General features: G+C 42.8%; 2 protein-coding genes across 6 annotated transcripts in view; one reads left to right on the forward strand and one right to left on the reverse strand.

Annotated features, from left to right (window-relative positions):
- Positions 1 to 12,265: 12,265 nt before the first annotated feature.
- DYNLT1 (dynein light chain Tctex-type 1) lies at positions 12,266 to 18,997 on the forward strand. The gene is made up of 5 exons (XM_036886806.2): positions 12,266 to 12,377; positions 15,079 to 15,120; positions 17,719 to 17,842; positions 18,235 to 18,312; positions 18,586 to 18,997. The coding sequence occupies exons 1-5, from the start codon at positions 12,351 to 12,353 to the stop codon at positions 18,654 to 18,656; spliced, it is 342 nt and encodes a 113-aa protein (XP_036742701.1). The 5' UTR covers positions 12,266 to 12,350; the 3' UTR covers positions 18,657 to 18,997.
- Positions 18,998 to 19,692: 695 nt separating this feature from the next.
- Positions 19,693 to 24,220, reverse strand: part of TMEM181 (transmembrane protein 181) — a 72,621-nt gene continuing 68,093 nt past the window's right edge. For all 5 annotated transcript variants that reach the window (XM_036886801.2, XM_036886803.2, XM_036886802.2 and 2 more), the window contains 2 exons: positions 23,269 to 23,335; positions 19,693 to 22,862 (listed from right to left, as the gene is read on the reverse strand). In XM_036886801.2, coding sequence (XP_036742696.2) covers positions 22,784 to 22,862; positions 23,269 to 23,335 — 146 coding nt within the window. In that variant the 3' untranslated portion in view covers positions 19,693 to 22,783. The remainder of the gene's footprint in view (positions 22,863 to 23,268; positions 23,336 to 24,220) is intronic.

The raw sequence follows: 24,220 nt of genomic DNA on the forward strand, positions 1-24,220 counted from the left end.
GAATTCCACTGACGACAGCACACATACGGACCGTGGCACAAATTGTAAGCACAGCTTGACACATTTTTCAAAAGTGAACACACACCTATCAAGACATGGAACTTAAACAGCATCCAGGAGCCCCCATCAGTTGCCCTCCCAGCTATGACCTTTCACCCTAAGATAACTTTAACCAGCATCTCTAACACCATTGATTAGTTTTGTTTTTGCACTTTATGTAAATAGAATCATGATATTAACTCTTTTGAACCTGGCTTCTTGTATTCAGCATGTTTATGAGATTCATCCATGCTGTTTTTATGTATTGTGTGTATAGTTCATTTATTTTATTTTATTATTTTTTTTTTTGAGAAGGCATATCTTATATTTATTGATCAAATGGTTGTTAACAACAATAAAATTCTGTATAGGGGACTCAATGCACAATCATTAATCAACCCCAAGCCTAATTCTCGTCAGTCTCCAATCTTCTAAAGTATAGCAAACAAGTTCTTACATGGTGAACAAATTCTTACATAGTGAATAAGTTCTTACATGGTGAACAGTGCAAGGGCAGTCATCACAGAAACTTTCGGTTTTGATCACGCATTCTGAACTACAAACAATCAGGTCAAATATGAATATTTGTTTGATTTTTATACTTGATTTATATGTGGATCCCACATTTCTCCCTTTATTATTATTATTGTTATTATTTTTAATAAAATGCTGAAGTGGTAGGTAGATACAAGATAAGGTAGAAAACATAGTTTAGTGCTGTAAGAGAGCAAATGTAGATGATCAGGTGTGTGCCTGTAGACTATGTGTTAATCCAAGCTAGACAAGGGCAACAAAACATCCACGGATGCAGAATATTTCTCTCAAAACAGGGGGGGAGAGGTTCTAAGCCTCACCTCTGTTGATCCCCAATTTCTCACCTGATGGCCCCCCTGCGACTGTGCCTGTCTTAGGTTGTTCCTCCCTTGAGGAATCTTACCCGTCTCTGGCTAACCAGTCATCTTCCGGGGCCATACAGGGAAATGTGAAGTTGGTAAGTGAGAGAGAAGCCTTATTGTTTGAAAAGGTTAGCTTTTTACTTCTTTGCATATTTATGCCCTGTGGCTTCTATGCCCGGCATTTGTCTTGAGGTGTCTTTACCACTTGGAGGAATTATGATACTTGGTAAATTCGATATGAGGCACGAATTCTATTTAAGGGTTGTAATTAGGAAGGAAGAAGAAAAGCTATAGAGGTAGCAGACGGAAGAAAACATGGGAAGATTGATTATTTCTTTGACATATCTTCTTGTAGAGTAATTTAAGCATGTACAGGTTTTAAACTACTAATTAAATTGCACACACACATTAACACAATAGGAATACAGTTACATAACCAAAGCAGATCTATAATTACCAGCCATCTCCAGTGAGGCCAAGAAAACCAGTTAGGCACCTTAGGCATTTGTGAAAATTTGTCTGTGATATGATGGATATTGTCCAACTGAACTTGAACAGTCTGAGAGAAATCAGACAAATTAAAACAGCCCATTCCTGGGAACTGTTCACATCCCATATGTTCTTTTAACAGTAGATAGTCTGTAGTTGTAAGATTTGTAGTTGTAGTTGTAAGATTGCTAGAACTTGCACTTCTCCTAATTCTTGGTTGAGTTCCAACAGTGTAGATCCAGTCAAATTTGTTGTTTTACTGTATGCACAGGCCAGCTTAGATATCTCCTTCTTCATTCCAATGGCAAGTCTAGGAACCGGTGGGATGAATGCAGCTACAACTGCAGCATCGCCTGGATGTTTGTTGAGGTTTTTTGATGATCATCTTCTGGTATGACTCTTCCAGAGAGTGTTGATGTTGGAAGTTCTTCTTCATATCGTATCTTAGTTCATTTTCTGGGTAGCCAAATTAGGCTTTGATCCTCTGTATAAACACAAACAGACCCTTTGCCCACACTTTGATCTGCCCTTTATACCACTGTGTAGAACTCATTGGAGGTCACCACACAGGAACTGCTTTTTTTTTTTTTTTGAGAGAAAGGAATATTATCAGAAAAGTGTACCTCCATAGCTGATTATCTGACACCCTTGAAGTGATCAAAGTTAAGGATATTTAAAGCATGCATTAATCGTTGATTTACAGTTAGTTTTATCCTATCATGGAGTGATCCCCCTTTTCTTTCTTCTTTTTTTTTTTTGTTACCTTTAATCTACACTTACATGAAGAATATTATGTTTACTAGGCTCTCCCCTATACCAGGTCTCCCCTATAAAACCCTTTACAGTCACTGTCCATCAGCATAGCTAAATGTTGTAGAATCACTACTTGTCTTCTCTGTGTTGTACAGCCCTCCCCTTTCTCCCACCCCCGCTATGCATGCTGATCTTAATACCCCCCTTCTTCCTCCCCCCACTTATCCCTCCCTACCCACCCATCCTCCCCAGTCCCTTTCCCTTTGGTACCTGTTAGTCCATTCTTGGGTTCTGTGATTCCGCTGCTGTTTTGTTCCTTCAGTTTTTCCTTTGTTCTTATACTCCACAGATGAGTGAAATCATTTGGTATTTCTCTTTCTCCACTTGGCTTGTTTCACTGAGCATAATACCCTCCAGCTCCATCCATGTTGCTGCAAATGGTAGGATTTGCCCTCTTCTTATGGCTGAGTAGTATTCCATTGTGTATATGTACCATATCTTCTTTATCCATTCATCTACCGATGGACATTTAGGTTGCTTCCAATTCTTGGCTATTGTAAATAGTGCTGCGATAAACATAGGGGTGCATTGGTCTTTCTCAAACTTGATTGCTGCGTTCTTAGGGTAAATTCCTAGGAGTGGAATTCCTGGGTCAAATGGTAAGTCTGTTTTGAGCATTTTGATGTACCTCCATACTGCTTTCCACAATGGTTGAACTAGTTTACATTCCCACCAGCAGTGTAGGAGGGTTCCCCTTTCTCCACAGCCTCACCAACATTTGTTGTTGTTTGTCTTTTGGATGGCAGCTATCCTTACTGGTGTGAGGTGATACCTCATTGTATTTTTAATTAGCATTTCTCTGATAATTAGTGATGTGGAGCGTCTTTTCATGTGTCTGTTGGCCATCTGCATTTCTTTTTTGGAGAACTGTCTGTTCAGTTCCTCTGCCCATTTTTTAATTGGATTATTTGATTTTTGTTTGTTGAGGTGTGTGAGCTCTTTGTATATTTTGGATGTCAAGCCTTTATCGGATCTGTCATTTACAAATATATTCTCCCTACTGTAGGGTTCCTTTTTGTTCCATTGATGGTGCCTTTTGCTGTACAGAAGCTTTTCAGCTTAATATAGTCCCACTTGTTCATTTTTGCTATTGTTTTCCTTGCCCGGGGAGATATGTTCAAGAAGAGGTCGCTCATGTTTATGTCTAGGAGGTTTTTGCCTATGTTTTCTGCCACGAGTTTAATGGTTTCATGGCTTACATTCAGGTCTTTGATCCATTTTGAATTTACTTTTGTATATGGGGTTAGACAATGGTCCAGTTTCATTCTCCTACATGTAGCTGTCCAGTTTTGCCAGCACCATCTGTTGAAGAGACTGTCATTTTGCCATTGTATGTCCATGGCTCCTTTATCAAATACTAATTGACCATATATGTTTGGGTTAATATCTGGAGTCTCTAGTCTGTTCCACTGGTCTGTGGCTCTGTTCTTGTGCCAGTACCAAATTGTCTTGATTACTATGGCTTTATAGTAGAGCTTGAAATTGGGGAGTGAGATCCCCCCTACTTTATTCTTCTTTCTCAGGATTGCTTTGGCTATTTGGGGTCTTTGGTGTGTCCATATGAATTTTTGAATTATTTGTTCCAGTTCATTGAAGAATGTTGCTGGTAATTTGATAGGGATTGCATCAAATCTGTATATTGCTTTGGGCAGGATGGCCATTTTGACGATATTAATTCTTCCTGGCCACAAGCATGGGATGAGTTTCCATTTGTTAGTGTCCCCTTTAATTTCTCTTAAGAGTGACTTGTAGTTTTCAGAGTATAGGTCATTCACTTCTTTGGTTAGACTTATTCATAGGTATTTTATTCTTTTTGATGCAATTGTGAATGGAATTGTTTTCCTGATTTCTCTTTCTATTGGTTCATTGTTAGTGTATAGGAAAGCTACAGATTTCTGTTTGTTAGTTTTGTATCCTGCAACTTTGCTGTATTCCAATATCAGTTCTAGTAGTTTTGGAGTGGAGTCTTTAGGGTTTTTTATGTACAATATCATGTCATCTGCAAATAGTGACAGTTTAACTTCTTCTTTACCAATCTGGATTCCTTGTATTTCTTTGTTTTGTCTGATTGCCGTGGCTAGGACCTCCAGTACTATGTTAAATAACAGTGGGGAGAGTGGGCATCCCTGTCTAGTTCCCGATCTCAGAGGAAAAGCTTTCAGCTTCTCGCTGTTTAGTATAATGTTGGCTGTGGGTTTATGATATATGGCCTTTATTATGTTGAGGTACTTGCCCTCTATTCCCATTTTGCTGAGAGTTTTATCATGAATGGATGTTGAATTTTGTCAAATGGTTTTTCAGCATCTATGGAGATGATCATGTAGTTTTTGTCTTTCTTTTTGTTGATGTGGTGGATGATGTTGATCGATTTTCGAATGTTGTACCATCCTTGCATCCCTGGGATGAATCCCACTTGGTCATGGTGTATGATCCTTTTGATATACTTTTGTATTTGGTTTGCTAATATTTTATTAAGTATTTTTGCATCTACATTCATCAGGGATATTGGTCTGTAATTTTCTTTTCTGGTGGGGTCTTTGCCTGGTTTTGGTATTAGGGTGATGTTGGCTTCATAGAATGAGTTTGGGAGTATTCCCTCCTCTTCTATTTTTTGGAAAACTTTAAGGAGAATGGGTATTATGTCTTCTCTGTGTGTCTGATAAAATTCTGAGGTAAATCCGTCCGGCCCGGGTGTTTTGTTCTTGGGTAGTTTTTTGATTACCGTTTCAATTTCTTTGCTCGTAATTGGTTTGTTTAACTTTAGTGTTTCTTCCTTGGTCAGTCTTGGAAGGTTGTATTTTTCTAGGAAGTTGTCCATTTCTTCTAGGTTTTCCAGCTTGTTGGCATATAGGTTTTCATAGTAGTCTTTAATAATTCTTTGTATTTCTGTGGAGTCTGTCGTGATTTTTCCATTCTCATTTGTGATTCTGTTGATTTGTGTTGATTCTCCTTTTCTCTTAATAAGTTTGGCTAGAGGCTTATCTATTTTGTTTATTTTCTCAAAGAACCAGCTCTTGGTTTCATTGATTTTTGCTATTGTTTTATTCTTCTCAATTTTGTTTATTTCTTCTCTAATCTTTATTATGTCCCTCCTTCTGCTGACTTTAGGCCTCATTTGTTCTTCTTTTTCCAATTTCAATAATTGTGATGTTAGACTATTCATTTGGGATTGTTCTTGCTTCTTCAAGTGTGCCTGGATTGCTATATACTTTCCTCTTAAGACTGCTTTCGCTGCGTCCCACAGAAGTTGGGGCTCTGTGTTATTGTTGTCATTTGTTTCTATATATTCCTTGATCTCTATTTTAATTTGTTCATTGATCCATTGATTATTTAGGAGCATGTTGTTAAGCCTCCATGTGTTTGTGAGCCTCTTTGCTTTCTTTGTAGAATTTATTTCTAGTTTTATAACTTTGTGGTCTGAAAAGTTGGTTGGAAGAATTTCAATATTTTGGACTTTGCTGAGGCTCTTTTTGTGGGCTAGTATGTGGTCTATTCTGGAGAATGTTCCATGTGCACTTGAGAAGAATGTATATCCTGTTGCTTTTGGATGTAGAGTTCTATAGATGTCTATTAGGTTCATCTGCTCTACTGTGTTGTTCAGTGCTTCTGTGTCCTTACTTATTTTCTGCCCAGTGGATCTATCCTTTGGGGTGAGTGGTGTGTTTAAGTCTCCTAGAATGAATGCATTGCAGTCTATTTCCCCCTTTAGTTCTGTTAGTATTTATTTCACATATGCTGGTGCTCCTGTGTTGGGTGCATATATATTTAGAATGGTTATATCCTCTTGTTGGACTGAGCCCTTTATCATTATGTAGTGTCCTTCTTTAGCTCTTGTTACTTTCTTTGTTTTGAAGTCTATTTTGTCTGATATTAGTACTGCAACCCCTGCTTTCTTCTCGCTGTTGTTTGCCTGAAATATGTTTTTCCATCCCTTGACTTTTAGTCTGTACATGTCTTTGGGTTTGAGGTGAGTTTCTTGTAAGCATCATATAGATGGGTCTTGCTTTTTTATCCATTCTATTACTCTGTGTCTTTTGATTGGTGCATTCAGTCCATTAACATTTAGGGTGCTCCCTGCAGCCCAGGGGATTAGAGTGCCCAGAGATCCCCGGATTCCCTACCTCTGGATTAAGTGCCCCGCCCTGCCCCTTTAAGACTTCCAAAAAGCACCTGCCAAAACAAAACAACGACCACAAAAAAAAAATTTTTTAATAAATAAATAAATAAATAATGGCCGCTCTTTTTTCTTTATTCTCCAGCGCCAGCCTCAGGCATCTGCTCACCGGTCTTGCTGCCCTGTTTCCCTAGTATTGGTGTCCCTATCCCTTTAAGACTTACAAAAAGCGCTCGCCAAAACAAAACAACAACAAAAAATAGCCTCTCGCTTTTCTTATGTCCTCCGGTGCCAGGCCTCTAGTACCCGCTCACCGGTCTTGCTGCCCTGTTTCCCTAGTATTGGGTTCCCTGTCCCTTTAAGACTTCCAAAAAGCACTCACCTCAACAAAACAACAACAACAACAACAACAACAAAATGGCCGCTCGCTTTTCTTACGTCCTCCCTCCTGCGCCAGGCCTCCGGTACCCACTCACCGCTCTTGCTGCCCTGTTTTCCCAGTATTGAGGGCCCTGCACTCTGGCCCGGATGGCTGGGGCTGGGTCTTCGGCAGCCCTGGGCTCCGTCTCCCTCCCGCTCTGCCTGCTCTTCTCCCGCCGGGAGCTGGGGGGAGGGGCGCTCGGGTCCCGCAGGGCCGCGGCTTGTATCTTACCCCCTTCGCGAGGCGCTGGGTTCTCTCAGGTGCGGATGTGGTCTGGATATTGCCCTGTGTCCTCTGGTCTTTATTCTAGGAAGAGTTGTCTTTGTTATATGTTCATAGATACATGTGGTTTTGGGAGGAGATTTCCGCTGCTCTACTCACGCCGCCATCTTGGCTCCGCCTCTATAGTTCATTTATTTTGACTGCAGTATGTCTTGCCAATGGGTTTCAGCCCCAGGCAAGTTCACTATGGATTCAATGTGACCAAAGAGATGACAGCAAAACATTCTTGGGGCAAAAGGGTTATACCCAACTTTATTTACGGTGGCAGGTCAGTCATGAAAATCCCGTTCACTCAGAGCGAGTCTGCAGGCAGCAAGCTGGTCTCTGCCTCTGGGCCTCTTGGCCCACACAGCCGTCCTCTGAGCCTCTGTCCTCATCACTGCCACCACTCCAGCCTCTGCTCTGCTCTCCTGCAGCCTTGCAGCCATGCCAGTGTCACCCAGAGTACTGGGTGGAGCTCTTTATACAGAGTCAATAGCAACGCATTGCCCACATGTGTGTAGTGAGCTAGCCAACCAGGGCCACGTGAGAATTCTGGCCACAGGAACTTTCATTTTATCCACAGTGCTTCTGTCAGTTATGTGCCAAGGAGTGGAATTGTTCGCCATAGGTTAGGCATATGTTCAACATTAGTAGATGCCACCAAATAGCTTTCCAAAGTGATTGTACGAATTGACACTCCTACCAGCATCCGATGCCAGCTGCTCCACATCCTCCCCAGTTTGGTATTATCTTCCTTTCTTATTTTATCCATTCTAGTGGGTGTGTGCTGGTATCACATTATAGTTTTAATTTATTTTCATTTCCCTGAGGCTTAGTGTAGCTGAGTATTCTGAGCATCATTTTATATGTTTACTGGACATTTGGGTATCTACTTTGATGGAGGGCCTGTTCAAGTCTTTTGCCTATTTTTCTATGGGGTTATTTATCTTTCTGTTACTGATTTTTAGATGTTCTTTATATTAATTCAGAATCTGTGTCCTTTGTCAGGCATTTATATTATAGATATCTTCTCTCATTCTGAGGACATGCTTTTTCATTCCTTTATGGGCTCATTTGAGGGCCTAATACTCCCTTTTGAAGGTGAACTAGTGTGAACTCTAATCGAGCAGATGCGATTCAGCCAAGCCAGCAGATGACCAAGAATTAGATGCACTGTGTGGCCCTGGGAATCACTAGACCTCCCTGGAAACTCCGGGGCCAGTTTCCACAGCTGTAAATGAGGTTCACTTTGATTCTTTCTTTGGCTTTTCAGTTCTTAATCTCCTTTATCTGTGGCCTGGGGATGACAACCTGAGATGGTGCATTCCTGCAGGTGAGAAGCAGAGGTGCGTGGGAGGGTGAGAGCATGCCGTGAAGGGTCAAAACAACAAGATGGAAGAGTGAATTAAGAGGGCAAGCTTTGGGGCAAGAAGATCGAGTGACCTTGAGCAAACCACCTGGCCTCTCTGAGCCCATCTCCTTGTGAGAGCCCATCTCCCTCTTAGTTTTGCAGTTCATTCAATTCATTCACAAATATTTATTGTGCACCTACTATGCCAGGCACTGCCACAGTAACCACAGGTGAGGGCCCCTGGCCTAAGAAGATCCGTAATAAATAATAAGTGGTATTTATTTAATAGTATTATCATTGTTTTGTAGCATAAGATAGTAGGTGAATCCATTTAGGAATATTTGGAAGAAAATGTTTTTGGAATGAAGGTACAATAGAATGACAATTTCCAAAGCAGGTGTATTACTTTGCTAGGGCTGCTGAAACAAATTACCATTGTGTGCGGCTGAAACAACAGAAATTAATTTTCTGACAATGATACCTAGAAATTCAACATCAAGGTGTTGGCACATTGTTTTTTTCCTGCTTGGCCTGTAGATGGCTGTCTTGTCTCTGTGTCTTCACATGCTCTCTCTCTGCTGTGTCCTAATCTCTTTTTATGAGGACACTATTCGGATTAGATTAGGAGCCACCCTAATGAAGGCATTTTAACTTAATTACCTACTTAAAGACACCATGTCCTAATATACCCTAATTCCAAACAGAATGTCACATTCTGAGGTAATGAGGGTGAGGACTTCAGCAGATGAATTTGGGGAGGGACACAATTCAGCCCATAACAGTAGGATATACTAAGAAAATATTAGGACTTCTACTAATAGTCATTCCTTAAAAAGCTAAAACTTCAACTTCATTAATGTGTAATAAATGGATTCATAGTTTAATATGTCATAGTTGAAATGAACATACTTTTGGGATATATGCTCAGAATTGTTCCTGCTAGAGGGACATAATTAAAGAAGTTTGGAGACCACTAACCTAAGGCCTCAGGCTACAGCAGACAGCAGGGAATAGTTAGCAAAGACAGAATGCACCTGAGTGTTGACATTGAGCAGGTATCATCAGATCCCATCTGAAACTAAAGTGAGGTGGCACAGGGCTGGTGTGGAGATTAGAGCGAAGCAGCAGTGGAAGGGGAGAGTGGCTGAGTGGATGAAATGAATGGGCAACGGTCAGAGAGCGTGGACATGATAACTCCCCTGGGGAAACCTTCAGAATGCTGGAAGGGGAGGTTGCAACATTCTTCTCCCTGAATTATCGCTGCTCTGTAAACCCAGGCCAACCAAGAGACTTGCTGTGACAACGTGTGCGCAGCGGGGATGCCTGCCACTAGGAGCAGCACCTCCCCAGGCAGCCCTCAGGCCACCATGCCCTTTCTGTCCCCTCTCTGTTCATGAGGAGTCAGGCTGCTCCATGAGCCGGGTCCCAGCGTGGGGAAGATACGGGGCACAGCCACGTAGTGCGAGTGGCAAATACATCTTTGCTATTGTCAACCACCAAGACCCTAGAGTAGAGTCATTTGTTTCTGCAACTAACCCATGCTGTCTGATATTGTGTTATTATTTTCATATAAACAGAACTGATAAATTATTTAATAATTACTATACAGCATGGAAATCCATCAGCCAGTAAGAAGAAATGCCAGCTGGAGGCCCCTGCTGTGCCGTGAGTTGCCTCTCAGTGGTTGGATCTTAGGGCTGGGGTTCCAGGGAAGGGGCCGGGGTAGCCAGGACCGGGAGGAAGAGGGGCTCAGAGCAACATCATTACCAGATGGTATTTCAGCCCCACTGTGCCCATGCTTCCCAGCTGACAGCAGACCTAAGTACAGACAGCTCTCAGCTAATTTTGTTAGCTTGTATCTCAGCATAGGACTCTCACTTTATGTATGTGTCGGCCACAAGTTTCTCTTCTTTCCCATTACAACATTACACTCCTCAGGCTTGAGTGTTTCGGCTTGTCATCTGTCATCACCGTCATCACACTGTCATTACTAAGATTGACTTACCATGACTCCACAGTGGATCTCAGTAACACACTCCAAGGCACAGGCAAAGGAAGAAAAACTCCCACACCCACAGGATTGGACTGAGATGGAAGAGGGCTTCAGACCATCAACAACACTGTGAGACCAGACTGTGGTTGTCGGAGTTATGTATTGAGGTGACATGATTATGATTATAGATGCACACTTGCTAAATAAAGGCAGCAGCAGCACCTATCACTATTTCTACAGTCTGTATTTAAGAGAATTGACTCAAAGAAGAAAGCATACAACATCTGCCAACCTATGGCTAACCCCCACAATGGAAAAAAACCCAATATTCACTCCACTGACTTACTGCACAGAAACAACATTATTCTAAAATATGGCTGTTAGATTTATGAGCAGCTATGAGTCAGTGTGTTCATAGGCCAGTACTTCTGATGGACATTCATTCTTGGCAGATCAGGGGTGCTGGAAATGGCAGCTAGTGAACTGTCAAATGCCATAGTGACTTTAAATTCCTTAGCCTTACAGAGTGTACACCAATTGGGCAGAATACCATACCCTATTATTGAGGTCTGCCAAGCACTTCAATATCACTGATCACAGAGAATTCAAATCTTCCTATTTATTGATAATTCGTTTTTAAAAACTCTCCGTGGAGACCATAGCTTAGTCAACTTTGTAGCTTCAGCTCTAGCTCATGGGCTGATGCAAGAGTGCTCGATGCATTGTGTTGAATAGGTGAACAAACATCTGAAAATAGACCAATTTATCCATTTCTAGGGCAGACTCCACATGCCATATGCCACGATCATTTAGCGAATGTTCTTTGATAGTTGAAATTGGACTGTGGTACCCAAATGCATATAAGTTAAAGTCATATACAATTTTTTAAAATTCACATTTACATGTTTTCTGTTGATTTATACACATGCCAGTGATTTTCAGTTATAATGTAACTTAAAGTCTCTGCCTTCCCGACGCACTATCCCAGAAGCCATTCAGGACACTCATTTGAATTAGAAAGTTCCTAAAAAGCTGTGGAGCAATTTATAAAAGATGTTCCAAACCCCGCAGTCTTCCATTGCACATGTTCACTCAGAACCTGTTCACTCTTGCTTTGCACATAATCCTAACACACTTAGCTAGTGGTCAACTCTTCCCGGGGGATGGAAAGTGGGTTTTAGCAACCGGGCTTTGGAGAGGTAAGAAGTGACAACTTGACTTCCAGGGCGTGGTAAAACCAGAAAAAGCAACCCCCAAAGTCAGAGGTCTTAGCCTCAGAGTACATGCAAACAGGTGCACATACCCCAGTCTACCTTGGAAATCACTGTCCCCAAGGCTTGTGCAATTACGAATTTTCATAAAGACCCCTGTATACAAATCACATCACTCAGGTTAAGACAGCCAGGAATTGTGCAGCATTTTACAAAATAGTTCATCCAGAATGTTTTTTTTAATGTTGCTTAAAGAAAAAAAAATCTCATTTATATGGAAAACGTAACCCCAAAGAAGGGTCTCTGTCGGAGCTAAAATTCCCTAATTCTGGATCCCCAGGGGGAGTGTAATCAATATCCCCCACCTCCCATCCTGTTCAGAAATCACTGTATGATTTGTTACGAGGAATCCGAGACCATTTTAACGTTCCAATTAATCCAAGCAGTACAAACTTGAGGGAGGGACCAGGACGACTCTCCCCCTCCGGGACCGGGTTTTGCGGCTTGTTTTAGCTACTGCAGCCCCGGGAGCTGCAGGGCTCCTCCGGCGGGTTCCCACGGAGACCATCTCCCTGACCCCGGAGGAGGAACTAAGCCCGAGTGCCACCCGCCGCCGCGCAGGTCCCGAAGCCGAGGCCCACGCCGAGCCGGGCGGGGGCGGGGCCCTGGAGAGGGCGGGGCCGGAGCGGAGGCGGGGCCTGAGTGCGCTTGCGCAGTGCGCTCTACTCCTGGCGGCCCAGGCAACGCGCCGGAGGGAAGATGGAAGACTTTCAGGCTGCAGAGGAGGTAACCGCCGGGTCGGCGACGGGAGGGCTGCACCGCGAGAGCCCCCGGAGCGGGTGCGCGGCCGCAGCCCAGGGTGTGTGTAGGCGGTCGGGCTGCGTCCGAGCGAGGGCGGGGGCCGTAACCGGCGCAGGCTGGCGGCGCCCCCCGGCCCGGCCTCCTTGGGGCGTTGTCACCCTACCCGGGGGGCGGGGCGTGAAAGGGCCCCCCGCGCGGCGACGCGCGCCCATCTTTCCTCCGGGCGGGGCCTCGCAGCCCGGGACGTCTCCCCACTGCGGCCAGGCCGGGGGCACCACGCCGCGCCTCCCGGTGCCCGCTCAATGCCGGCCTGACCCCTGGCCCCAGATCCCGCCGCCCCGCACCCTGGAGAAGGTGCTCCACGTCTAGGAGTGGCGAAGACTGCCTCGTCTGCTGATATTTTAACTCTAGTCTCCAGAGTGACAGGCGTTTCACGCACTTATGGTGACATCTCAAGTCTCTTCAGGCTGCCTGCAAAATGCAGAAGTGCACAATAGGAGGACCTGCCTTTGTCTTCCGTCCCACACCTTGATCTGCAGGGCGGTGCTCACGCGCACAGTGGCCACCGTCACTTAAATTTCATTTCAGTTTGAGATGTCAGTAAATAGCTCATATTTGTTGGAAAAAGTTAATCTCATTGCTTCAGTGAAGCAGTAGGTAAAGCACACAATTCTTTGCCAAGCAGAAGACATTTATTGTGATAGTGTGCTGTTAAGATGGCTTGCCTTCAAGCTAGCAAGCATTCAGGGAATATAGGTGATGGATGCTGCTATTACAGAAGAATAGTTCCAATTTATTTCTTGCTAAATACTTTTTGTTGAAATTCAAGTAAATTGAATCCTAAGTATTATTCAGCCACGGAAACCACCTCCCGGTGGTTATAAATAAAATTTATGAATTTTGCAAGGATATTTCAACAGTTTTGAAATTTAGTTTAAGCAAGAGTTTTTTGAGGGAAAAAAAATCTAAGGCTTAACGACTGATCCTAGAGTTTCAGTTTTCATCTAATTTCCTAACTAGCCTAAGTTTTCTGTGACAGTGTCACCCTCAGTGTTTAAAGGCTGGTAGCAATCAAGTGAATAATATAGAGAAGATGTGGTTTAGGAGCAGCTAGCACCTGAAAAGCTTTTCCCTGTTAACTTTTTACTAATATAATATTGGAAAAGCTTATATTATAGGAATATTGAGTAAAACTTTAAAAAAGGAAATGGCAATGTAAGAGAAAGCTCTTAATACTGCCATTCTGATTCTGGTTCTAACCAGTGAGGTGGCTGAGTGACTTCATTATTCCAGATTGCAACTGCATGTCTGTGAAATGAAGGGTCTGAACTTAATGGTCTGTTTTACACCAGGGAAAGCCAGGGAGGGTGAGATCATGACTATCTTCCTTCTACTAGGCAGGCCTTAGGTATTTACTAATCCATGCCAGTGCTGACAGCCTCTGAACGAAGCCATTTCTGCATAGCCTCTAATCATGTAGCTAGCTGGACCTTTATAACTCTCAACTTATTTTCATCTTTTCTGTAGAAGTTGAAACTGCCCAGTGGGTTCTGTACAACTGCTCTACTTTCCACTAAGTCCACTGAAATGCCCCACAATTTCTTACACATTTTAACCACCTGGAAAGTCATACAGGGATTTTCCTGTATGGTTTAGGATAATTGGAAGTCCCTAGGTAGGATCCTTTAAACTCCAAGAAATAATTTAATCTCTAAGATACTAAAAATTTTTCATTAACTTGGTGAGCTGGCTTTGTCTCCAAGTATGACTTCTGAGTACAGCAAGTGAGAGGGTTTCAGGCAGGCAGCTTTTGGTCCTCCAGGAAAGCAGGAGTACTGCTGGGAAAGGGCCACAGGGCCCAGCACCCTGGCACATAGGAAAACACTGCCAAAGCGGGGCTCTCAGCCTTTATTCCAGCAGGGTGCACACCGAGGGCCCAGGGCTGCCCTCTGGAAGCTATGTCGAGTGCTAAGTACTGTTCCCAGACCTCAGAATCTTGTACCCATTCCAGTGTACCGTATGTAAAAAGAAAGAGAAAATAAAGCCATTTGGGAACACTGGCACTAAATGATGCTGGCAGACCACCCCCAGCTCATCCTGACACTGGTGAAGACCAGGTGTGCTGGCCACTGGTTGTGTGGCCTTGAAGTAGGTCAGCATTGAGAAAGAAAAATAATTATCAGGAAATAGCTGAATCATTGTAAATTTTACCACTAATGGTGGTACTAAAAAAAGAGAAAAAACCCAGAACACATTAAGTTTCAAGCTGCCTGATCAGTTTACTTCAGGGAAAGTATCAGTTAATTCACACAAAAGGCAGGGAACTCACATTTGTTAATGGTCCTCGTGGCCAGTAGAAATGGAGAGCTGAAGTCTAAAGTGAAGACAGTCTTTTGGATCATAGCTGTTTAAAACAAAAACAAACCACAAAACCTTTAAATTATGTATATGTATTCTAGTTTCCTGCCTGCCATTCACCAGCTCTGTGATCCTCAGAGAGCCACTTAATGTTTCTGAGTGTCTGATATTTTCCTGGGAGAAATGAGCAGTCTGGTTAGAGTATTTCTAAGGTCTTCATTCTAAATAATTTGTGCATTACCTAAATTTGCACTGATCAGTGCAGCAGAAATGTACGTTTTCAATCAAATGTAACTAATTTTCTTCTCAACTAATTTTCTTCTTATAGACTGCTTTTGTTGTTGATGAAGTGAGCAACATTGTGAAAGAGGTAAGAGGAGAAATGCTTACTTTATAAATGTTTAATGCTTATGAGTGAAAATAGTGTTTTAAATACTGTCTTGGAATTGTTTCAGCTGAGCTGTGTTAGCATTTCAAATAACAGTTTTTACTTAAGAGAAAAGAATTATTCCCATATTATGTAATCAGATAGGAAATTTTGCATACTAGATTATTGTTACTAAGGCTTGATTCTATAACCTTTTAGCATAAATGACTTATAGTATACAAATGTTTCCGGTGTTTAATGAAGAAAGAATGAATATATAAAATACTGAACAACTTCTAGTTACCCAAGACCTGGTAATCTATTTGAGGCTTATTTGTTTCTTTATTTCTCTTACATTCCTAAGTTACCCACTTTATCATTATTGACCCATGATACCTCCCTTGGATGATGAGAATGGGAGACAAAGGTATTTGTCCTCCATTTGTTCATTTGTTCAGAAAGTACATATCGATCGGGCATACAGGGGACTGATGCTCCAGGAGTTTACAGCACAGGGGAAGGCAGACATTTCTCAGATAACCACACTGGAAAATGTAAACTTGGATTCCTTGTGTGATAACTGCTGAGAAGTGGTGGTGTGAGAGACTGACCTGCCTAGTGAGTTCTGAGCTAGAATCTGGAGAATGAGGAGTAGCATTAACTCAGTAAAAACGGGAGCAGACCTGCCAGGCTGTGGACAATATGTGCAATGGCCCTGTGGTAGGAGCGTGACGGTGTGTTTGAGGGGGCAGACAAGGCTGGAGTAGTGCAGGGAGGTGGGAGAGCCTGGAGAGGAATGAGGCAGAAAGGTTTTCCTAGTCAGCTTCCCCTCCTATGGGAACAGAGCACAGTCATGCCTTTGGCCAAAAGAAAGTCAACAGATGATCTAAATTTAATAGGACCATTTGAGGTTATATAGGTAATTTGGAGTTGATTCTAATGCAAATTACCGAGTAATGCCAGAGTGATAAAAGAACAATACCTATTTTTGTGACCAAAAAGCAAAATGATTTTGTTCTACCATACACATCATTCAACATCAGGCATGATTTTCTAGTTGCTTTGCAGGATCTGTAACAGTTTGCTTTCATTGCTTTTCTAAATTTAGTGTTTTTATGGAACATGGAGTGGGGATGTGCAGGAAGGTGGCTGAATTACACTAGCACTGTGAGCAGTGGAGCTGTTTGGTTGAAGTCTTTTTTGGCCTCACTTGTTTTCTGTATTGTCTTTGACCGGTTACCAGGCAGCGAGTTGAATGGAGACCGTCCCAGACTCCATGGAAGCATGAAGTATTGTGGTGTTAACTTTCACATGATCACTGACCTCTAACAGCCTTTTTGTCTCTGGCAGTAGGTTAATTCTGCCCTTGAGTTATTTTAACTATTGGGTAGTAGTAAGTTTGGATGGGCCCAGAACTGTGTGAGAGGGTTTGTTCTTCCTAAAAAATAGAGAATTCCGAAGTGTGTATGGAGGGTATGTGTTCCCAGACTTAGAGGTTTAGCTTGTTTGAGTGAAGCCCCCACTTCTTTGACCAGTGGTCTCTTTAAACCAGGAGCTCCTTATCCCTCCAGCCCCATTTTATGACCTGAGCTTGGCAGGGAGGGCAGGATGCCAGATAATGTGTGTTTAGCACGACTGCCTGCTGAGAGTCAGGATAAATAGTAATCCTATATGTATAAGTCATGGTGTGACTGTAGGTAGCTCTTTGTTCCTCAAAAGGAAGGTAACCAGGCTCACACCCAGGTAGTAGACCCCATTGTCTCCCGTGTGCACACCTCGGTCCCGGGACTGTTTTTCCCTGCAAGTCTGAGGACAGAATTTGGTCATCGTTGAATGTTTTTATTTTAGGTCCAAAATGGCATAAAAATTCAGTTTTCTGATTTCTAGCAGAGCAGGTTAGAGAGGGGGTAGAGAATAAAGCTGTGCAAAGCAAGAACATTGGCATTAGCATAAAGGCCCCCAGAATCATAAAGTAGGAATATCCTAACTATAAACTGGAGCAAGAATAGGGGCAGGAAGCCATGCGCATTCCCCTGTGTGCATCCTTACCAGAGTCCAGCACAGACGGCAAGGAGTTCCATAATACAGAATGAAGTTCATCATAAATGTAAAGTAAGTTTTGGAATGTATGGGGCTAGCCTTTCATTATCAAAAAAATGTACCTATGTGGTAACATTGCCAGAAAATGCTGGATGAAGGAAATTACTTTGGAATACACAATTATTTGGATAGGTTTGAATATTGTCAGCTGTAAAACCAGTAAACATTCCTACCACTATACTTAAGGAATAGGCAAAAAGACATATTTTCTAGTCTCAGGAGGAAAGAAATGTGGGTTATGTCCAGTAGTAACTGTAGGAGTGAACACTAGATTCAATCAAAATGTAAAAATCTGACAGACCATAGCTAATATGGAAATATAAAACTTAAATGAAATACAACACTTAAGCAAAAGGTACACTTAAAAAGGAGTTTTCATGGTTACAAAGAGCTTACGTTATATGCGTATTTTATTTCAGCATTTCTTCTGGTGATAAACTTCAGTGCTCGCTGCAGAGTTTTTGGGTGTCGTAACAGTGACCTCTGTGCTTTGTCTTCTAGGCGATAGAAAGTGCAATTGGGGGCAACGCCTACCAGCATAGCAAAGTGAATCAGTGGACCACAAATGTAGTGGAACAAACTTTAAGCCAACTCACGAAACTTGGAAAACCATTTAAATACATTGGTAATGGCTTTTTGCTTCTCACATAATACGGGTGGTGGTTCTGATCAGAGAGGGCATATCTGGTGTCAGAAGAGAGTAAGGGTGGCAGTGTGGCACCCCCCTGCAAAGAGAGTTGCTGGTAGATAGGCCTAGGTCACTTGTGAGGTACACATGACCACCCACTTCGCCTGTCTGGCTGCTGGAACAGTCGCAGGACCCCGCGGCATGATCAGCAGCCTCTGGAGTCAGTGCGGTGGAGAAAAGGGAGGCGTGTCAGTGTCGCAGGGCCAGGCAGTCTGCCCAGGTAACTTTCATCACGAACATCAACCGCAGTCTGCACACACAGGCCTGAAGTGAAAGGAAAGCTGTGTTGCCAAGGAGATTTCTCTGATAAAAGTTTGTTTTAATTCAAGTGACCTGTGTAATCATGCAGAAGAATGGCGCGGGCTTACACACAGCCAGTTCTTGCTTCTGGGACAGCTCGACTGACGGTATGGTTCTCGTGCACTATGCGAGGGCTCTGGGCGCCCCGGCTTGACAGTGCCCGGGCCGGGCTGGGACCTTGGTCACTCACAGCACTGCTGTGGATGTTTCGTGTCTCTGAATGCATGTTTATTAGAGTCACTTTCTGAAACATCTTACAGAAAGAGATTTGCCTTTTTATTTGTGGACCATTAAGAGGTCAGAACTTGAGTGTTTTGGTCTAACTGTAAGAAATCAGAATTTCAGGTGCCCATTTCCCCGAACTGCCTCCCTGCCCACAGGGAGCTGCACCGTGCGGTGGGAGAACAAGACCATGTACTGCATCGTCAACACCTTCGGACTGTCCATCTGACGTCCATCTGCCCAGGACCGTCGTCCTCCTGCCGAACTGCTCATCCATCTTCTAACCACCAGCTGTGTATTCAGGGAACACCTTTCTCTTCAGTGTGTTTTTTGCGGCAGGCTACAAGTAGGAAAAAACGAGACGGCTGCACTGTTGTATGAACTGCGCCCCCTAAGTCAGAGGCGCACACCTCCACTTGTCTTAACTCGGAATAGCTCTTTTCAGAGGTGCTCAAAACTGAAATTCACGAGTGTGAAACTTTCTCTACTCTCTGAAATGATTGAAATACACTGATTTTCCATACTTTAACTTTGTACTTTGATTAGAGTAATAAATTATTCCGACCTAAAGTTTGTGTTTTTCTCCACAGTCTCATATCACAAATGAATTCTTCATATTTGGTTAGTAGATTCTCAGAATCTGTAAAACTGAAAACCAGCTAACAGAAAGAAAGGCTGCAGGCCCGCTGCGGTCCTCTCCGGTACAGGGCCTTGCCAAGTCTGCCCCCGCAACCAGGATCCTGACAGCTGTGCTCTCTTCTGGGTCGATCCTCACCCCGGCATTACAGTCTTCATTCTCAAGTTCCCCCTGTACGGGGTGGCAAGCAGGCAAGCTGACGTCTGGTCTTTTAACCAGAGCACTGTAACACACTTGGCCCAAATCTGCAGCACTACCACTTCCACACTCATGTTTTTTTTCAGTAGTTATCACCAAAAATAAGTTTGGTATGTAGGGCTTACAACATGCCTTCACATTCATTCATTTTGGGTCCACAACAATTAGACCATTATTTAAAAACCAGAAAACATGTCTGGAGATCATCTGAAGGAAAGCCACATCCAGGGAAGTGGGGAGGTGGGCCTCAAACCCCAATCTGTGACCTCATCTTCAGTTGCTCATCCACAGGCCACATTAACATCATAATGAAGATGCACTGCTGTGTCAGCTTGCTGAAACGAAAAAAGGCCCTGCTCTTGTCCCTAAAGCACTCATGTCTGAACGGTCAGTTTAACACATGCAAAGAGCAAACAACATACACAAGGACTGAATATTAAATATTTATTAACGTTTACCAGCACAGTAGTCTGAAAATAAAGCCATTCCCAAAGTGTAAGCTTCGCGTAAATAATCACTTTTATTGGTTCCAAAGCTCATTCTGTGACCAGGTGTGACTGCTTACTGACACAGTTCCAAGATCTAATACATAGTTCTCTTTCCTTTGGAGCTTAAAGTTTAGTTATTTTATTTTACAAACATTTATAGTCTTTTTGTAAAAAGGCAGTTTCCAGTAGCAGAAAATCCTGCATTTAGTGTATGTATTATAGTTACCAGAATACCTAAAACACTTCAAGTCAAGATAACCAGGGTAACAAGATGTCACAGACTAAAGCAACTTCTCTTGGGCCTGGGGAAAGATCTGTATCTTTTTTTTCAAAAGTCTATAATTTCTAAGGCAACTGGTTTCTAAAACCCTCAAAATATATAAGTATACTTCAGTGCTTTAAGTCTAGTTTTGATGTCCCTTTTAATTATCTTTTCTATAAGCTGCTCTTTTTCCCTGTGAAAAGGACTCCAGGATACAAGTTACCACATTATGACCCATTTAACATAACTACTTTCAGTAAATAGTTCACAAAATCCTTAGTTTGGTGACACCCTTCTTGCAACCTGCCCAGTTAATAGGCTGCATTTACACACAGTATCTAAGCTCTTAACTGCCACCTGATTATGTACAGGAACAATCTTACAAACCTTCAATATATTTTATATGTCCCCTTCTCTAGCCTTTCAAATGGAGCTTGAGAGAAAACTGCATCACTTCACTGCTGTAATGACTTAACGATAAATCAAGCAGACCTCCTACCCACAAGGATAATGAAGCTCTCCCTGGGGAGGCTGAAATGGTTTCCTATGGTCATCTTCCAGGTCCCCTAGATGGGACCAGTATAAAAAATTATCCCAAAGATGACTTTATTCAAGCTGTTACCATGGAAGAAATAAAGTCAGCTCTTTGAATTTAAGTTTGCAAAACTGATACCAAGAAAAAAAATATTTCTTACTACTTTCTAAAGTTTCTGGCGGACTTTAGTGTTTCAACCTAATACCTATGAACACATAGGAAATAACATGCTAACTGCTATACACCATAAGCAAATTTTTACATAGATTATGTAGTATGTTCATATATATGATACACCAGAGAAGAGAAATGGGGAAAACGGTTGTCATGCCTTTTCAGTAAGTACTTCCTTTTGTAATTTGTTTCAAACTTAAGTTACAAAAAGTAAATAGTCCTATGTTTTTCATTTCACTGACATCATCAAGGATCAAGATATGAAGATGTCATCAGTTTATAATTTACACTATAGGACAATGACAAGTTTTAAAAAGTTCTAACATGTGAGGCTAAATGCCTCAAATATTTTATATTTACTGATAAATAACATTCCAAATTATGGACAATTATTTTATAATGATTAAAACTTATAAACTATCACATACTAGAATACCTTAACACAAGTAGGTTTGTCAATTTACATAAAATTATAGTTAGTCTTAATAGAATTAAATTTGGTAACAAAAATTTTTTCAATACCTCTGAGTACACAATCAAAAAAAGTAATCACACCATTGAAAATGTATAAAAACCATGTAAATTAGAGTCATCTTTGCAATACAGTTGTTTTAAACATATTTACAAGGTTTTAAAAACAAATATAAATGGAATCCATATTAAAGGTACATTATCATTAGTTTAAATTAAAAAGATATGAAATCATAATGAACAGTATCTCATGAATCGCTATAAAATCCCAGTACTACCTAACATGGAATGTAATATTTAGCTATGAATGGTAATTTGAGAGTTAATGCATAGATGAAGAAAACATAAGTACTGTCTGCAGAGCCCAACAATCACATGCTCTCCCTCTGCCAGGAAGTGCAATCATCACTATGATAACAGCCAAGAGTCACTACCGTGCATATGCCAAGAAAAACCAGGGAGGTATCCACTGGCCTTCTGTACTTAGTCTCAGACAAAAAGAACCTGGGAGCTCTCCAGGGTCGTCTAGGATGCCACAGACTCAGCAGCTGCAGACTTTTCCTTTCCTCCTTAGACACTGAGGGCAGGTAATGATCCCCAAAGGTTACCTTCTACCTGAGAGGTTCTTCCATAAACCATCTAAAATGTTTTACTCTCTCATCTAGTTTCCAAGTGTGAAACTGAAAAGCTTTCTGGCAATAAAGAATCTCTAGTGTTGTATCAATAAACTGTTTAGCTTTTATTTAAAAAAAAAAAAGAAGCTCTGTGAGGTGTCATCTTTAACAGAAGCCACTGCTTACTGCAACTGGCATGGATACCCTCTTCCCCACCCCAACCACAGGGACATCTGTTCACACTCTTGTCTGTAGCGCCGTGTGTACACACAGGCCCTTGGAAAACAACGGCAGCAACCCCTTCCCACTGGCACTTCTCAGTTACGTCACCCTCTCCTCGTGTGCCGCCTCAGCCTCCCTCCGAACTCCACGGCTAGCGCTGCTGTAGGGGTAGTGAGGGGCCAGCTCCTGCCCACCCACCGCTTCCCTAATGGGCATTTCACAACAACCAGGAGGGGTTACTTAGAGAATTGGCTATCTAGAGCTAGGCTACTCAGTGGGCAAGACTGCCACAAAATCAGGCTTCCCTTGGAGCTAAAAGGCCCACACCGCGGTGGGCAGGGAGGAAGAAGAAAGCAGAGGAAGGCCCGCATGCTGTGGGCCTTGCTCAGAGGGCTTTCCGTGAATTTGGAATTAGTAAACTGCTTTTTAAAATTCACAATTCTACTAAAAACCGGAGTAATTTCCTCCTCACCATGAAAACAAGCTACTTCTCATCTGGAATCTTGAAAAGGGATTTTGTGTTTGAACTTTTTATCACCATCTCTCTTCCCAAATAACTGTAACCACTCTAACAATAAATTTGGCCCATTGTTTAAATTTGTCCTCAGTTTTGGTTTTCCTTTCAAAAATATGTAAACAAATAAGGACGAGGAATTCTCTGCTTATAAGACAAGTCCGAACATCAAGGCCAGGGAGGACCAGGCAGTGGCCGCTGCAGAACGCCAGGCTCCCGGGTCCTGCTGGCCCGCCAGAGCTCAGTCACTCTCAGGGCCCTCCTTGTACTGGGCTCGAATGGCCTGGCCGTTCTGCAGGGGCATTTCTTCATAGTCACTCCTGTTATAAAAGAGACCTTTGATACCATTCAGCTTCTGACAACCCTTCATTTCTCCTTCTCTTCCATGCTGACACACCATTTTAATAGGAATGCACTTCATAGCTTCACGCTCCCAATTTCTATCGCCACCTGATACCGCTCACTCCATCCCCACCCACCACAGGGCCCATCACCAGAAAGAACTGTCCTTCTGGGGGCCACCACTCACTATTGGTGCTCAACAAAAAGGAACACCTTTTAGTTAGATCTGAGTAACATGCAAACAGAAAACCACAGAATCACATAACACCTCCAGGTAAAATAATACCTTGAAAATAATTTAGGATGATTAACAACCTGTTCAGAAACTGCAGAACCAGGCTGAATGCTCAGCATGGACAGCCTTGAAAAGGGACAGTCTCTTACCCGTAGATCACATCATCGTCAGAGTCATTCAGCATGGAGAATGCAGGGTTGTCTTTCAGCTGGGACTCTGTAAACCAACAGGAGCACATTATGCTAGCAGCCTGGAGGCAGGATGCTGTCCTAGTAGGACAGCAGGCAGAAAGAGCTGGGTTCAAACCCCAGCTTCCACCATTTATTATCTATGTGCCCTGAACAAATCATTGTCTCTGGGAGTGTGTTTTCCCATCTACAAGCCAGGGGCAGCATTGGGTCTTGGCAGGCTGCTGGGAAGATTGAGGGGCAGCAGCAAGAGGACAGAGCAGGCCCTGGGAGGAGCCCTCAGGAGAGAGTTGCCTTCCAAACAGGGAGCAAGGTGCAAACACCGGAGACCAAGGCCCGCCTGCCCTGCTCCCTCCTGCTGCTGGGCCTGCAGCAAGAGGGCCACTTAAGTTTCTTCCTCTGTGAATGTGAGTAACTGTACTTTCATTATAAAGGTGCTGTGAAGCTCAAATGAGACACTTTTCACGAGGCTGCTTTGAGGATTCACACAGTCTAAGTCCAGCGGGGGTCCTGAAATGCTACATGCAGGCCCAGGTTCCCAGTTCTCACCCTCTTCACTCCCTGCTGGAGAGGGCTGTTTGGGAGCTGTGTTTGGTGGTGGGAGGAAGGTGCATTTTGACTTTCTTCTGAATGGTCATGGCACTATATTTATGAACAGATTTAATTTCATAAGGGTGATGGGCATAATGCTTGTGCTAGGGCCTACTGACAATAAAATCTTCCATCTTGTGCTATAAGGACACACATGCTGTTTTCTAATGAAAACTCAAAGCTCACTATTTAAACTTACCTTGTCTTCCTCTGCTAAAGAGAAGGCGCTGTGAATTATGGCACCCAGCACTACTGGGAAGCCCAGAAAGTGGGTCCTGGACTTCAGTTGAAGCTATCAGGCCAGCAACCCGGGCCCCAGGGT

The sequence above is a fragment of the Manis pentadactyla genome, chromosome 12 (genome assembly GCF_030020395.1).
Source record: "Manis pentadactyla isolate mManPen7 chromosome 12, mManPen7.hap1, whole genome shotgun sequence".
Classification (NCBI taxonomy): domain Eukaryota; kingdom Metazoa; phylum Chordata; class Mammalia; order Pholidota; family Manidae; genus Manis; species Manis pentadactyla.